This window comes from Anser cygnoides, chromosome 2 (genome assembly GCF_040182565.1).
Source record: "Anser cygnoides isolate HZ-2024a breed goose chromosome 2, Taihu_goose_T2T_genome, whole genome shotgun sequence".
Taxonomy (NCBI): domain Eukaryota; kingdom Metazoa; phylum Chordata; class Aves; order Anseriformes; family Anatidae; genus Anser; species Anser cygnoides.
This window is the reverse complement of record NC_089874.1, coordinates 127,682,756-127,700,264: the sequence shown is the minus strand read 5'-3', so window position 1 is coordinate 127,700,264 and position 17,509 is coordinate 127,682,756. Positions and strand designations below refer to the sequence as shown.

The 17,509-nt window shown below is 39.9% G+C and overlaps 1 protein-coding gene across 3 annotated transcripts in view; it reads right to left on the bottom strand.

Moving 5' to 3' along the window:
- Positions 1-16,760, bottom strand: part of PREX2 (phosphatidylinositol-3,4,5-trisphosphate dependent Rac exchange factor 2) — a 176,295-nt gene extending 159,535 nt beyond the window's left edge. For 2 of the 3 annotated variants that reach the window (XR_007168405.2, XM_048077004.2), the window contains exon 1: positions 16,200-16,760. Coding sequence is in view for 2 of the 3 variants with exons in the window: in XM_048077004.2 (XP_047932961.1) it covers positions 16,200-16,340 (141 nt within the window). In the remaining variant the exon portion in view is untranslated. The remainder of the gene's footprint in view (positions 1-16,199) is intronic. The other variant, XM_048077003.2, reaches the window with a different exon arrangement.
- Positions 16,761-17,509: the final 749 nt, after the last annotated feature.

The window sequence follows — 17,509 nt, the reverse complement described above, 5'->3', positions numbered from 1 at the left end:
TCAAACATACTAAGTACAACTGAAAGGACTTTTGCCCTCAAGATGTAGAAGCAACAGCGCCAACAAAGCTGCTCCTGAGCCAGATGTGCAGACCCATTAAAAAAAAAAGATCCCGTTACATGAGGAGATGGATTTCTGGCACTGTCCCATCACCTGCATGCATGTTTGCTTCCTGCTTCCCATTTTTCCATTCTTTCACATTTCTATTTTTTCCTAGGCAGAGAAAATCGGAATGATCTCCACACTAGGGAAGGCCAAATAAAAATCTCCACTTGAGAAATTCCCTGCTAAGAATTTAATACCTTAAGTTTAGTCACGTCATGTTAGACATCTCTGTGAAAATTCAGGAAGACAGTAGTTCCCTATAATCTTGGTTTTTATTGTACTAGCAGAGGCTTTTTAGAGATGAAAAATATTCTAAGATTGTCTCTGCAACAGTTATACTTCATTTTCTCTCAAAACCCTAGAAGTGAATTAGGTTTAAAATTTGGTTGCATGTGGCAAGTTTGTCATGCATTTACATTTTTCATTAACCAGAAATAAAAAAATCCCAATTTTTTCACTCTAAGAGACTTCATATTGCAATAGGAATGCTTGATATGCAAATATTTGCTCCTCATCCATACTGCTGCCCTACTGCCACTGAGCGGTGCACCTTTCGGTTAAGTCTATCAAAAACAGCATTGTCTCTTCCAAAAGATAAATAGGTAAATAAAACTCAATGCACCTATCTCTGAAGTCCAGTTATCTGTTAAGAACAACACCATCTTCTGCAAGAGAAAAATAACAAAATTTGAATAGATGGAAGAATAAAGGGTCAAGTGCTGTGATATACTGGTAAATTCCTTTTGGAAGTTCATGGAGTAACTACAACGAATGTTTCATTCCATTACTACTAGCCAGCACGGGAGATAAGTTTACTGTGTAAAATTAAAAGGTTTAGAATTAAAGGGGTTAGTCAGAAGCTGATGCACTGTATTAGTCCAGACCTATTTGGTGCCTGCAAAGGAAGAGGAAGCAGAATGGAGTAACCATTATGGCCTTTATTGGACATTAAGACAAATGTGCAATACTGTATACAAAGAATGGTCTAGATACATAATAAAATTTTCCCCAAATCCTGTTTTACACCCAAAAATTCTTGTAGTCAAAAGTCAAATTACAGTTGACAAGTAGGCATGGCAATTTTTTTTCAGTACGAAGATGCATAATATGAAAATGCATAGTATTAGCAGTGGCTATCATATTTTATTTTTTATATTGTAATACCATTTTGTCCAAGTCTAGTTATTCATTTATTAGTAAAAGTTACAAGTGCAAAAATTCCTTGTTTTCAGCACTCAAGGTTGTTGTAATACAGATGAAAACTAATTAATCCAGTATATTTCCAGCACACATTTTTCACAAGATGCACAAATTAACCTCATTTTTCATGATATAGCAGTTGCCAGGAGAAACAACGCTAGCTCACGCATCCTGTAAAATAACCTACATAAAATCAGCTTAAATGTCAGGCAGGAAAATTTTATGTATTTTATGTAACACCACCATTGATAGCTGTTGTAAAGTGGCATTTGTATATAAAATAGGTTTGACAGAGAACTGGAGAAGCTTCAGAAGATGAAAGATGATTCGTTTTTAATGATACACCTGAAAATTTTGACTCAGACCCAAGAAAGTGTCTGAAGGGATTCTACTACCGAAAACACATCTCACTGAAGAAGTGTCCTACAAATGAATTTGGACAACTTATATTTCACTGGATTGTACACATCCTAATTTGACAACTGCATTATAAAATCTAAGTTAAGAATTTGCAAAGATTGAATACTAACTAGTCAACTTATTGACATAAAAATTGATATTGTAGCAGGTTATAAACTACTATGAAATAGAATTGTACTTTTAAATGTTTTTAACTTAGAAAAGTTTCTTCACTTGGTCTATTAAACAAAATGATAAATTGTACCGGTATTACAGCTCCTGTCAAACTTTTCTTTCATGTATTCCAACTGGAAAGAAAAACCTTTAATCATGGTTGAAGGTCATTTATACGAACTTACAGGAGTGTTTCATAATATTCATATAGGAAATTTAAGGATAAGCAATCTCTTATAAACTCATCAGGCTGAATCTTGACTTCAAGGGCTTTTGCACTGCTCTAATCAGATCATAATCAGATCATTTGTCTTTCAGTACCTATGGAAAAACACAGCAGTATCAGTGCTTCATCCTCACTTTCACATGAAACTTTCTTTGTTGTATTTGCCATGTCACTGATTTGCTAGCTTTATGATTTTTGTCCTGGCATAGCGCACCAAAAATACAGTAACAGGGCTTTTTTTTTTCAGTTCAAACTATTCTGAAAAGATTCCAAGCTTCCTATATTCCTATTCTTCTCTGCTTCCCTTTTGAGGATGTCAGTCATGCTCATAGTAGTCACAGTCACACAAGCATGAAGATTATTTAATATAACTATTTCATCAACTATGCAAAAGCATTTTAACCACAGCACAATCTATTCGAGCATTTATAAAAAGGGAACTTTAAGCTTTCCCTTCTGAAATTTACTATTTCGAATTGCAAATAAATGCTGAAATGTAAACAGGGTGGGTAGAATGGGCAGTAAATTGCCTGTAAAACATTTAAGAAAGTGAACCACTGCTTTTTGACAGAGAGCACAGCAACTTCACACACTAACAAAAAAACAGTTCTTTTTGCACTCATCCTCAAAATGAAGAAAGCTTTACCTTCCACGGGACTGAAGAACTCTTCAATATCTGCACAGCCAGAAAACAGGAAACTTTCCTTCCCTTTGTTTCTGTCCGGTCTGACTATTGTAACAGTTTGGAATAACTAAACATGGGAAAAAGTCCCTTTATTTCCTGTGAGGGCAACCTCACAGCATATGGGAAGAAATTAACACACTCATACAGAATATAACTGCCAACTTCCAGGCATTATTCTTAATAAACAGGATCTCACGCAGTGTCAAAGAGATAAATGAATGAGGAATAACCTTAAAGTAAACGAAAAATAAAGTTATCCCTATCAGGACTTCACTCTCCTTCTTCTGTCCCCATAAAGAACATTTCTAGGTGTATTACAATGCATTTAAATGTGGTAATCACATCCAATTCATTCTGTAATTTCCATTCATTAATTCCAGTATTATTTTTAGCGGTAGTTACCCGTTTTATTGTACAACTGAACTATAAAATCAACTTCTCATTAGAAAAAGAATCATTCTACTTAAAGAAAACAGCAGATGCAACCCTTCTATGGATATTTATAGGAACTATTTTCAGCATTGGGAAGAAATATACAAATTGTAACTTCCAAACTGTTAAATCAGTCACATCATCTTGAAAACACCTTTTACTTGTCAACTTGAGATTATCTAAAGACAGCTCACACTTCACCCCCCTTTAATTACAAAATGCTCAATTATCTCTTGATAATTATTGAAACTCCATATTTCAACATAAAATAAATGAAAATAAACACACTACAACCAAATGCAAAGATAATATTTTCACACCTCAGGCTGACAACATATGAAGATGTCCAAACAACTGCATTTCTGCATTACTGCTAGCCACGCTCACTTTAACCATCCAGCAACACAGGTAATTCATGGAACCATGAGTGGCACCTATTTCAACACTGCAAAAGACAGCCACATCTGTTCTACTAACACAAATACTACGTTATGAGGAAATCTCATCACATACTTGACTTGTTTTGATGGTGGTTTTCTTTTTTTTTTTTCATTTTTCTTACTGTCACTGGCTGCCTCTGTCCTCTACTGAGCCTTCTTACACCATCTTTTCCCCATATACAGTTTCACACTGCAAACCAGAATGGTGAGAAAGAGTAAACGGCTGTTACAGCTCATACCTCAAGCATCATCCCCAATCTCTAAAAATACTGCTTTTGATACTTTAACATAAATAAAGAGAGGAAAGCAGGGCCTAAGTAAGGTGCTAACTACACTTTGAAAAAAAAAAAGGATAATTAGAATTCTTCGACATGTTTCGGTCCATGACAAATGATAATTCAGTACCTTGATCATCTATTACACACATTTGGCTATTTTGTTCTTACCCTTTCAAAACTGTTGTGCAACAGATTAAGAACAAAACCAGGGTGAAGATCAATGATACTGACACCAAAGAAATTCATCCCAAAGGATTTTGACAGATGATCAAAAGTATGGGAGGATTTATCACACTTGGATTTTCAACAAGATAAATGCTGACAGTGTGAATTTTTCAGGCAAGACAATTAAAATGAGCAAAAGGAATTATTTTCACAGAATCACAGGATTGTCTAGGTTGGAAAAGACCTCCAAGATCACCGAGTCCAACCTATGACCTAACACTAACAAGTCCTTCACTAAACCATATCACTAAGCTCTACATCTAAACGTCTTTTAAAGACCTCCAGGGATGGACTCAACCACTTCCCTGGGCAGCCCATTCCAATGCCTAACAACCCTTTCAGTAAAGAAGTTTTTCCTAATATCCAACCTAAACCTCCCCTGGCACAACTTTAGCCCATTCCCCCTCGTCCTGTCACCAGGCACGTGGGAGAAGAGACCAACCCCCACCTCGCTACAGCCTCCTTTAATGTACCTATAGAGAGCGAATATACATATATAATAAGAAAGAGAGAGAGAGAATATATATATTTTGTGGGAATCATAGTCAGAAGTTACTGACGTCAAAAAACTAGACTGTAAAAAAAAAAAAAAAAAACTTACCACACTCAGAGATTATGTCACTTGCATCCAGGCCTTCCATCCACAATCTGCAGTACCAACAGCCCCCAACCTCTGATGACTGAAGATGGGAAGAATACATCCTCCTTAAATAATGCTACCAACCACTATTACAAAAAAATGTTACTGTGATAGACCTACTATGAAATGTATCACATTAATTCACAGATTCCTTCCAACACCTCTCATTTTAGGTCTTTATCTTACACTGCAAGTTCATTTTTAAGTGGTATTGTATAAGCTTTAAAAACAAAAAACTACAGACAAGTGGAAGGAAGTAGCTATCATTATAAGTTTACGTTGGCCATTTTTACAAAGGCATTTCATGAAACAGGACATATTTACTGTCTTCCCACTTTATGTGGCTTCTGCAAATATATCTCTCCCACAAACAACGGAAAAATAAACACGCACTGATCAGTGAGGACCATTTTACAAGTTACTCTTAAAATGACAAAGACCAACTCTACAGGTATATGCCACTACTTCCCTACCTTCTACCATGTAAAGTTTTGGCATCTTTTTAATGAAAGCCCCGCTTGTACACTACAGAGCTTCAGTTGCTTTCTCATCTGTTTAAGTCTCAAATGCCTCTGTGACTTTTAAAACAAAGTCCCTTCACCACACTCATGCTACAGAACCCAAGGACATCTCAAAGCATCATATCACATATTATTTCTTCTAGGCATCTGGATACACCATATGCTTAAATTCCTTGGGTAAGGTAACTTAGCACATACTAAGCAATAAAATGAAGTGATTTTCCAGTCTTGTTACACAAATTTATAGCATCCCAGAGATCAATCACTTGGTTATACAGTATATCATTTCAACTTTATAGCTTTGGGCTTTTAGTGCCCAATTCTTTCTAAAATGTCACAGTAGGGATTAAGAAGTAAAAGCATGGCCAATTAAGTTTACAGAAGAACCTGAGAACATCCTGGAAGTGTATTATACGCAAAGAAGAGACATCGTACTTTCCATTCTCCCATTTTGTATCTAGTACTTTCCAGCTTATTTCAATAATATAAAATAGGAAGTTCCTGATTCCTGTGGTACCTTTTTAGAAGAACATACAAACTAACGAATTATTTCAGGGGTTGCACCACTTTCATCGTGTTTTTTTCCCAATATGGATTTTTTAGCTTGTAATGGTATAAAAACAGCTTTGTTTTGGATACACATTCATCATGTTTTAAACTACCATAATTTGGGGTGAGGAGTAGCAAGGACACAAATACAGTCATCTCATCCACTTCACCAGATTGGGTCCATTACAAGATACTCAAAAACAGACACTTGGCTTCCAAACTCACCCTTTGCTGCCTAACCAGCAAACTTTTCATGAACAAGCCCCAACATACAGGTCACTGAAGGCTTTCTGAAAGCACAACTTCATGAAGTTAGTACAGCGAAGAATTAAGCTTTTCATAGAACTGGACATTTACATTTACAACAAGTATAACAATTGTAAACACAATTCTAGCCCAACTGAGAGAACTCTTTTAAAAGTTTAAACTTTTTGACTTACAGTTCTTGAAATTATGCCTCAGCCGTTTCAGCTGGGGACTTGGAGATCACAGCCACATGTATATTCCAAATGTCACCTTCAGAGCTGTTTCTCAGACTGTGGATTGTATGACACTAGTCATTGCCCATCAGCCAGCTACACCTGCCCAACCTTTAGGCTCTGAATAGCTGCTACCCAGTTATATCTTCTTGACTGTTTTTTGCGATGCAAATAAAGTATCCTTAGTATCTATCAAAAGGCTGAAGTCCCAAGTGCAGAAAGTTTCCAGTGGTCCAGCTCCCACCTAGCCAGTTACAACATGGATTAACTGCATAAACCCAATGTGTAATTCTTCCTGGCCTAGATGTTCTCCATGTTTAAAGCCTATTTCTCCTTTCCTATTCAGCCTGCCAGCCGATGGCTCTTGCCCAATCCACACTATTCATATTGATTTATATCCCTGATGGAGCTCTTAATATCCCCTATTTAAATATACAGAAGACACCCAATGCACTCCTAGCAACTCAGCTGCCCAGTACATTACCACATTCCTGCTGAGATCACCTAGAACATATTAATTACGTGGCTACCTGGGGGGGCAACAAGTTATTTTCCAACACTTGTCTAAGAGCACTCTCACTCCACCAATGCACCTCCATCATATGCTCCTCATATCCTGTTTGATTTAGGCATAAGGAGGCTGGGACTGTTGAGTCAACTTGCAGGAACATATCCACCCCTCTCACTAGGAAGTATTCCATTTCAACAGCCTGAGAAACTACCAGTATATTTCATAGGGAAAATATATAAAAGCTGTATTTAATGTAAATTCACTTGTCAATTGATACTGGTCACTTTCTCTGGCTGTTGTAATAGACAAAACTTTATTGCAAACGTATCAATACATATAATGAATTTAAACTTCAGGTGCAAATCGCAGCAGCTACAACCAAATTTCGTTTTAAAGTGAGAATGCACAGAAAACTTCCCTTGGAAGGTCAAGGGGTGGATTATTTACTCTGCTGCATGCAAGAGATAAGATACTATCAGTCTGTCAGGGGGCCTGCATCACAGGCATGGAAATAAAGCAAGCCACATTACTGCATCTTATTACTGTTCTGTCCACTACTGCTTCTTCTACCCATTCTGCCACACTACACTCATGTTCTTGAGACTTGAAAACCACAGAAAGCCCATGATGTATGCCAGATGACTTGGCAGCCGGGATGCCAAAAGCACAAGGGAGAATCAGGAGGTCTCATAGGGTCTAGAATTATTTATTGAGAAAATAAGCATCAACCCCTAATATCTCAGTTCTGCCCCTACAGTAGGATAACTTGAGCTGTGAACAGTCTATGAGAGAATTACAGGAGCAGTAAAGCTTGCACAAAATGAAGCTGACTTTGTGAAGTTATCCGTGCAGTTTCTCAGACATTTTAAGCAGACATCCATTCTTCTACCATCAATTATATATAAAGGGAAAAGACTGTTTTGAAGTCAGACTACTGAAATGGGAATCAAGACATCAGATTATATTTCTGGCTCTGCCACAAACTTCCTCTGGGACCCAAAATCAAGTTCTGTCTCTAAGTTTCCCATTTGTACAACTACTCAGATTTGATTTATTAATGACAGTAATGCACTGAGAGATCTCCGAACAGAAAATATTACAAGAGTGCCAGGTTATCTGTCCCCTGAACATATATAATACAGTGGGAAAATTATCTGTGTATCTGAGATTTTTCTTTGATTTTGAATATTTGCTGAACAGCGTAACCTGGCCATTTGCACTGCAATTTCAGACAAAGGAAACAAAGTAGAGGTGCCAACCAGCAAAAAATTGCTTCCCTGAAGAGTTGAAATTTCAAGACAGTCTGTCTTTTTCCCTGTCACACCAAAAAAATCCAAAATTTAGGATTCATGTAAGTTGGAAGGGATCTCCAGAGGTCATGTAGCCCAGCCACTTATCAAAGCAGTGTCAGCTAGGACAGGTTGCTCAGTCTTGCCTAGCTGAGCTTTGAAGAAAATATAGATATTCCGCAGGCTATGGGCAACCCGTTCCTGTGTTTTACTATCCTCACATTAAAATATATTTTTCTCCACACATTGGGTTGGAATTTCCCATTTCCCATTGCCTCTGCTTTGTCCACTGTGCACCCCTGAGAGGAGTTTGGCTCCATCTTCTCCACATCCTCCCATCAGGGAGCTGCAGACAGCAATAAAAATTCCCTGCGACTTCTCTTCCTGAGGTACAAGAAACCTTATTCTCTCAGCCTCCCTTCACAGATAGTATGCCTCGGGCCCCTCACCAACTTGCTGGCCTTCCACAGGACTTGCTTCAGTAGACACATTTCTTTCTGGAACTAGGGAGACCAAAACTGGACTCACCAAGGTATCATAACTGCAGAATACAGGAGAAAGAATCACTTCACTTGACCTGATGGTAACAACCTTGCAACAACCCAGGATGCTGACTGCTTTCTGCACTGCAAGGATGTACTTGTGCTCAAGTTCTTCTGCACAAGCACTCCATGAGCCCCTTCTTTAAAGCTGCTTCCTAGCCCCCAGACTATACTGGTTCACAGAGTTATTCCACTCCAGGTGTAGGAGCTCTACGTTTGCTTTCATTGAACTTCATGATGCTCCTATCATTGCATTACTCCAGCCTCTTGAGGTCCCTCTGACTGCTGAAAGTGTGCCTTCCCATCACGCCAACCAGGACATTACTGAAGATGAGATTCAAAGATGAAAAAAAGGCCGCACAATAACACTGGCCAGCTCCCCCAGACGCATCCCATCTGGTCTCCTACTTCTGTATATCCATTTTCCTCAAGTACTTTGTAACTGTGCCTTCTTCTACTGAAGGCAATGGCACATTCCCACAAAATCCGCAAGCGGCCTTCAAGAGGAATACAGGAAACCCTTATCAGTGAAAACTCCAGAAGGAAGACCACAGAGAACCTCAGCCTTTTCTGTGTCCACTTTTCACAAAGTTCTCTCCCCACTGAGCAGTAGGCACACATTTTCCTTAGCCTTCCTTTTCCTACCAACAAACATTAAAGTCCTTTCTGCTGCCCTTCACACTTCTAATTTCAGTACCAGCTGAGTTCAGACTTTGCTGTCTCCATTGCTGCATGGCTTTATATTCCTCCTGAGCAGTCTGTCCCTGAGTACTCTCTTGGGTCCCACACCAATGCACGCCATCTATTCACCAAAGACAGGGACAATCCTGCTCAGTCCAAAACAGAAAACTGGACAAATATTAATGTAGTTTAGAATTAAAGTAAAGCCAGAAAAATAGTTAAACATAAATCCTGGAAAAGAATATCCATGAGTACATATGTATGCAAATTTGTTTAATATACTTAAATACAAAGGTGGAGCCTAAATTATTCTAATTATTAATTTAAATTATTATCTTGCTCAACTCTATACTTCATTCATGGGTAGCCCAATTCCTTTCCAAACATAGGGACATATACTTAACATACAGACAGATATATATATATATATATATATATATGTATGGTTAACAGCCTTCCACAGACTGGCAAGCTGCCCCCACCTGTATCTTAGGTCAACTATAGCCAGTTTGGATTTGTTTATTTTGGCCAAAATACAGTTCCTTTTGGTTTCCAATGTGAAGAACTTCTCAGTTCCTCCTATAGTGTAATACTGTTACTAACTTGGAATTCCTCTGCTTTGACAAAATTGTTCTTCATGCTAACCCTACCAAAAAATACTAACCCTGGAATGCATAGTTTCAAAGCACTTGCTGTTTTAAAATGGTGACAAAAATTGCTACTGAAGAGGTTTGAAAATATGTCTCCATAAATATTTGAAATCACCCCAAACAGGATACCATTCAACAGGATTAGGCAGCATATAGTAACTTAGTCTGGATGTATCGATGGATGGTCCCTCCAAATAGTTTCTTCTAAATCAGTAACTCATTATTACAATCTTGTGAAATTTATGGTCCAGGAGAGTCAGGACTGAGATATAAGGCAAAGCAAAGGAATAAATGGAACACTACAAATACAATGATATTTATAAATACAGACGTGTAAATATAAATATTTATTGTGTAAATAATGTCCTCTTCAGCATGCTACATCTTACAATAAGCCTTACAAAGAGAAGAGTTTATTAAATGCTATGAAACAAAGATTTCTCTTTTCTGTATTTACATTTTTCACTGAATAGATTAAAAAATAAATAAATATACACTTTTCCTTAAAAAGCAGCTTTTCAAAATACAGTCCAAGTACATCTGAGAGCAGTAAGGGGAAATTCATTGAAAACTATGAAATATCCATCAATAGTGCTGTATAATTCCCTACACTTCCAAACAAGATAAGACACATGCTTGAAAATCTTTCTTAAAAATGTCTGGGTTTTGCCGTTTTGCCTACACAAGGTTCTGCTCAGCTAGCAGAGATGTAAATAATCTTTTCTTGCAAACACACTCTACAAAGCAAGCATTTGATGTTGGGGATGGGGTTTACAAAGAAATAAACTGCTTTTAAGCAGTTACCCTTACTCTGATAAAGACCACAGGTGGTGCCATTGATATAGCCAACCAAGCCAAATAAGAATAGAATACCATATTCTTTTTTTTTTTCTTGTAATGCTTAAGCAAGTTAAAAACAGCAGAAATTGGAAGTGAATGGAAAAGATATTGGCTTTCTATGGTAATTGTGTTTGCACTTCCTTTTGACTTTTTATGATGAAGTTGCCATAGAATGTTGCTTTTCTTTTCCTGAAGAGAAAGGAAATCACAGAAGCTTATCAAAAAATGCAGCCAGCTGAAACCTTTCCCTTCCATTCATTTAAATCCCTTTTACAAATGTAATTATGCAATCCATTAAGAAGTCACTAATCATTACTGTAATTGAGATATATATAACACAAATAACCTATATAACATATATTCATACATACACACAACGACACACACGTTGTATCAGACTACAGCCATAAAAGATAATTTAAAAGCGGTTCTTCTGTAAAAGGTCCAACACCCAATTGGATCATCCAGCATAACCATTTGAGGAGTTTCAGTCTAGGACACAAATTATCTATTGCTGACATGGAGTAGAAACACTGAATTTGACTAATGTTTACCTGGAGTCTCAATTAATCACTTGTCCAACTAATTAGTCTGCTCAACAATCAGAGAAATACCTACTGAGCCAAAAGAAAGGAAGGGCGCAGGGTGGCAGGGAAATACGGGACCCGAGGACTCACACAGCCACTGAGAAGGTTGGGCGATAAACCTTATAAACATTTCTTTATGCCCATTGAAAAGCAAGGATTCTGCTTGCCTTAACAGAGCACGCATTTACAGCAAACTTAACCCCCCCCCCCTTTTTTTTTCTTTTTTTTTTTACTTTAGTAAAGTGGAAAGGAGAAGATGGTACAGTAGAATCTAATGGAACTGAACTTTGATTTGAGAATTAACCGGCTGAAATGTATGTTTATTCACAGAAGAGACTCTATAAACCATACTATATTCTACACAATAAACTGGCTGTCTTTTCCTTCCAGCTGCCTCAGGATCTAACAATTTGCCCCGGCTTCGGCCATGGGGTTTTGGAAGGCTCAGGCGAGTGCTAACATCTGCTTCTATTCCCATCAACGTCAAATTTGTCAGAACACAAAACTGCAGCAGAAAAACAATCTCTGTCAAATAAAAATAAACTCTACTTCCACAGCTATCCCCTGAAGTACCAAATGCAGCAGATCTATTACATGTCCAATTTCTATTCCAAAATAAAATTTCTTTCCTTAAATACATTTTTTTTTTTTTAACCTTCTATTGTATCTAGCCTGTATCACTGCAGTGTACCTGCCTCCTAAAGCTCTTCGTGGCTTGGTTTGCCTTTTCTGGCCAAACATCAGCATGAAGAACAAACATAACAAAGCCTTAAACCAAGTCAGAAAGTGACAAATTAAGCCAGCCACCATCTAATAACTCTTTACTATTAACTACCTCCAGTTTTACTGGTCTCCTTACTACTGGTACGTTCACATGAGTACCCTGATTTATACAGCAAATGAACCCTTGCAAGAAAACATTAAGCTAATTAAAAAAGAAAAATTAGACATTCATTAAAAAGTCAAGTGTATTTCTCAGCATAAAATACAAGACCAATGAGAATCTTGGAAAAGTTTACTCAGTTCTATCCTAACTAGCTAATCATGCTACTACTTCTAGAGAAAAACAGGAAATTTTCACTACATTTACAGAGAGCACATCAAATATATACAATTTTTCATTTCCTGGAAAGAATGAAATAAATAAGGTATACACTGATAAATCACAAAAGAAAAAAAAAAAAGAAAAAAAAATAGCATTTTTACCATGAACACTCAACATAATATTAATTATTCAGTTACACTGTTAGATAACGTGATTATTTTGGGGAGAGAGCAAGTATTCACCAACTGTTGCCTTCACTTCCTTCCAGCAAGAACATTTTGGTGAAAAAAGATTCTCCTCTATCCCTGCAAGTACCGCTTCCACTCCACTGGAAAACACAGCTTTCTTTCTTGTAAGATGACATGATCACCCAAGAAGTATGGCCCAGCAGCAGAAAAATCCCAACAGCTAATTTAGCCAGTAAAGAACCAAGTTTGTAAAAGTAACCTCATGTTGTAGCTCATAGTGAACTCCATTTGTAGATATGATTTTCAGAAATATTTTAGTTCCTTAGGCAAGTTCTTCTATCAGTAGATTTAATTCTTTTAAGAAACACTAAATGCTAACAAGAACAAAAACTCTAGTATTGAAATGACCCTCCAAGTGTTGTAATGAAATGTTAGAAGGAAAAGTTCAAGCCTTTCTTCATAATTCCCTGTGCCTACTCCCTCTGACATTGCTGTGACTATTGGCGGACTTAAGTTTATCCACCTCATGTACGTTTACATACCTCATTGAGATGAGCACAAAATCATTGTTTCTCTGTATTATGTCTCAACATACCGTGTTACCATAGTTTATTACTGGAAGATTCAGATCTGAAAGAGTAATATTAGCACAACCAGACCTTTCCACGCAGATCTGACTTGTGATGAAAGCAGATTAAAAACAATATACTGAATTTATACAGTGTAAAGGCAAGAAGAGGGGAATGAACTCACATGGGAAGGACTACTCAGGTACATCTATTTAATCAAATAATGAACCTATTAAATCTTCTGCTTTGTACTTAATAGCCTTGTAGAGCCCTGACAGAATACACAAACCACTTCTCACCGCATTGATGATAATTGGAGAAAGAGGAGTCACAGAGGAGCAGGAGAGCAAAAACACTTTAAATAACCAGTGAGAAATTTGTCCTTGGTGAGATGCTCTTTAATTCCAACATAAAGCGAAGAACCTAAATAATTCTAACACGTAATAGGCATGGCTCCCATGCAGGGAAACCAGCAAAGCATTTCCCATGTAGATACACACTAGCAAAGTCACATCCTCCTTATAATCTCATTCTCCAGCCAGCCACAGCCTGTAGCAGGTAAAACACCATTTCCCCAACATGATCACATCAGCAACAGGGATCTCCTCCTCCCACCACTCAGTTAGATCAGGCTTGCACTTCACTTTCACACCTGTTTATGTTACAGACTGCCCATCATGATAACTTAGTTTTGCCTCAGCCAGAGGGGTGGGGGATGTTATCAATTCACTTCACAGGATGCACAAAGTACTCAAAAAAAGAGTTAGGTATGATATGATGAACATTATACTTCCACACAAATCCCACTTAGGTACTGTCCCTGTCCTACACAAGAATGACTGATGGAAGAAACATGAATTTTTGTCTCTTAATATAACTGCTTCCATAACAGGACATAAGCACAAGATGAAAGGTTCAGTCCAAACCGGTGAAAAGTTAGCTCTTGTCCTCACAAATGCTAATGTACCTTTCCAAAGGAACCATACATCATGAAACATGGCATTCTGTAACTCCACAGAAGACATAAGCTCTAATCCTGAAACCACAGTTTGTTCCTATAAACTTCAGTGAAAACTGCATGTACTCCATGTAAACTGTTAAAAAGACTACAAATGGCTTCAGCTTTCCATACATAAAGGAAACCCCATTTCTACCAAAATGACCTCCACTGACAGTGTCGAGGAGACCTGGAAGCCAAACTTAACTTGTATTGGAATTACAGCATCTTGGGCTGTCTCTAGTTTAACAAGGAACCCTGCAAAATAGGATAGGGTTTGGACAGAGAAAGTCAGTGCTGGGACCCCACGTTGTTGCCCCATCCAGATGTGCTCCAAGAGAAAAATCTGCAGTTCACTTTCATCCAAAACAAACTCAGACTTTGTGCCCTAAGACAACCTCACGCTGAGAAGATGCAGCCTCCAGATCAAGAAGTAGCCACAGGAATGAGCACAATGCCAATATGTAATAAATGTGATTGGTCTCCACACTGGCACTAGTCCAGAGCCACCCCCCTCGTAAAATCCACCACCACAGGCACTCTCAACACCAGTCCTAGCAGACAGGCAAAGGGAAAGCTCCCAAGTTGTCTCCTCAAACCAAGGACAAGGCACAGTTCAAAAGCACGACATTTCCCTGCAAAGGGTTTAGATCTCTGAGCTATCACTTGAACATTGTTCACAAACATTAATGAATATGTAAAATTTGACCTAGAACCAGGCATTTAACTCCAGCGCTCCTCCCTTTCTCCATGTGATTTATTTAGATCATCTTGATCCAAATTCTGCAAGACTAATTACTGAATTCATTACTTGCATGTAACTTGAAGTCTGTACAGAGTCTGCTCTTCAGAAGGAGCACTTACTGCTTGAACATCAGTACCCATTTTGTCTGAAACTGTGGGGTCCAAAATTAAAGACACTACAAATTCTTTAAACTTGCTGAAAAGACCTAAGAATCTGACATACACCAAATGTGGGGCTTAAGATGAAATATTGAAGCATATTCCCTTAAGATTTTTTTTTACAGTAAGTAAAATTTGATTGTTAAATAGGAACAAAGTAAAAGGCAATCGCACAGCCACCTTCTCAAGTATACATCAAATATTTTTTTAGAAATAGAAAACACATTGGACCATTTACCATTTTTCAAGGTTCTGCTGAGGATAAACATATGGAGAAAATAAGATACTCTGTAGATCTTATTTCACTCCTGTGTCTGTGCTTTTATTCTCCCTGTCACAGCCAAGTTGAGAATTTCCTCTTTCATGATAATAAGCAGAAAGTTCACAGATCTCAAAGCAGCAAAGCAGGAAGTTTGCAGTTTGAAGGATTTCCCCTCTTCAATGGCACAGGGGAGGAGAGAAAAATACGTGGGGGCTACTGTGAAAGATCCTCAGCAAAATCAAGCAGATGAGCTGGACGTATTTATCTCATCAGGGTCCTAGAGCGATGCTACCGACACCTCGAGCAAACGAAGCACAGCACAACTGTGCTAAGTAAGAACTGTTCCTCTGGGTTTCCCAAAGAGCGCACACTCCTGCCTTTCTTATTAGGGATTAGGGCGTTACCTGGCACAGGTAACCCCACCCGCAGTGTCAGTGGGGTGTGGACGGAGGTTCACCCGCTGCAGCACAGCTCTGGCCAGGGTCAGCCTGCCCAGGCGACCCCAGCACCCACAGCTGAGCCCAGCCTCCCAGGTGGCCCCAGCCCCCCGAGATGACCCACACCAGCCCCGCTCAGTGCTCCTCACCCTCACCCCGCTGCCCTTCAGGGGCTGCCGCCCTCCCCAGCACCCCGAGGGGCCGCTGCCCCTCCTGCCCAGCCCCGCGGGGTGCCCCTCGCTGCAGCACGACCCTGCGGGCGGGCTCCCCGGGCAGGGCGCCCCTTCCCCAGCCGCGCAGCCCGGCTCGGTGGGGCGCCGTGCCGAGCCGTGCCGAGCCGCTCACCGACACCAGGAACTCCAGCGTGCCCACGTAGTCCCGCTCGGTCTTGAGCAGCTCGTTGAGGACGCAGACGCGGAGGCGAAGCTGCTTCTCCAAGTCCTTCCCGCTCTCCCCCTTGCCTTCCCCTCTGCTCTCCTCCGTCATGGTGCGCGGCGCGGCGGAGCGCTGCCCGCGGCCCCGCTGAGGCGTGAGCGGCCCGGCGCTGCGGACAAGGACAACAAAAGAGCCCGCTGGGTTACATAGCGGGCCCGGAGCCGCAGGGATGCCCTGCCGCCGAGCAGCCTCTGCCCCGGCTCACCCGGCTCCAGCCGAGGTCCGGAGGCGAGCAGCCCCCCCAGCGGGCTCCGCTTTCCCGTCAGGAAGGGGACGCGGCCCTGAGGAAGCGAGCGGTCACTGGTTCCCAGCTCGCCCTGTGAGCTGGGAGGTTGGAAAGCCGCCGCCGCAGCACAGACTTGGACATTAATCAAAAGCTTTGTATCCATGTGACTCCAACCCCTTCCCCCCCTTTCGCTAAATCTCAGGAAAAAGGAAAGGAAACAACTTCAGGGAAGATTGCGTGCCAGCAGCTGCCTGTTTCGCACACAAGCTGCGAGCTCCGGTTGGAGGCTAATTGGAGATCTCCAACAACACAGCGCAAGAATTATAAAAATGTCCCGGCAAGCTGGCCAGGGAATCAGCAGTTGGGTTGTTTTGTGCTGATCGCCAGCGAAAGAGCCAGTGCAGCTTCCCCTTGCACACCTTCCCGTGAGATGTATGTTACACACACACCGATGTGCAACTGGGAATCACAAATACAGGCTGTGACACTCTTCTGAACAAGGACGGAGGTAAGCACGTCTGTGTGCTGAGCCCGTACAACCAGCATGCTTTACAAGAGGTTCAGGAAAGTTCCTCTGAGGTACATTTCGTTGTGGTTTTCTTTATAGAAACACGGTTCTTTAAAATCCCTAGCATATAAAGTTTCCCTGTCTGCATTGGAACATGTGCACGTTAAAAGAGTAGCAGAAATGCAGTAACCTTGTCAATCAGTAAGAAGTCTATAGCTACCCCATACAAGAGGAAATGCTTTCTTGAATACTGAAATATGTCAGGATGCTATCGTCTGAATTTTGAGAGCACTGATGAAAGCTGAAGGTTTCTCTCTGGCTAGCTCTTCGGTCTGTGACTGGAAAGAAAACCCAGGTGCTCAAGCTCAAGATTGATATCAAAGTAGTCCTTCTAGACCTGTAACATCCTAAAGGGAAGGAATGACATTGAAACCACACAATGTAAAACTCTTCTACTGTCACAGTGCAAGCTGAGGCAGCAGCAAG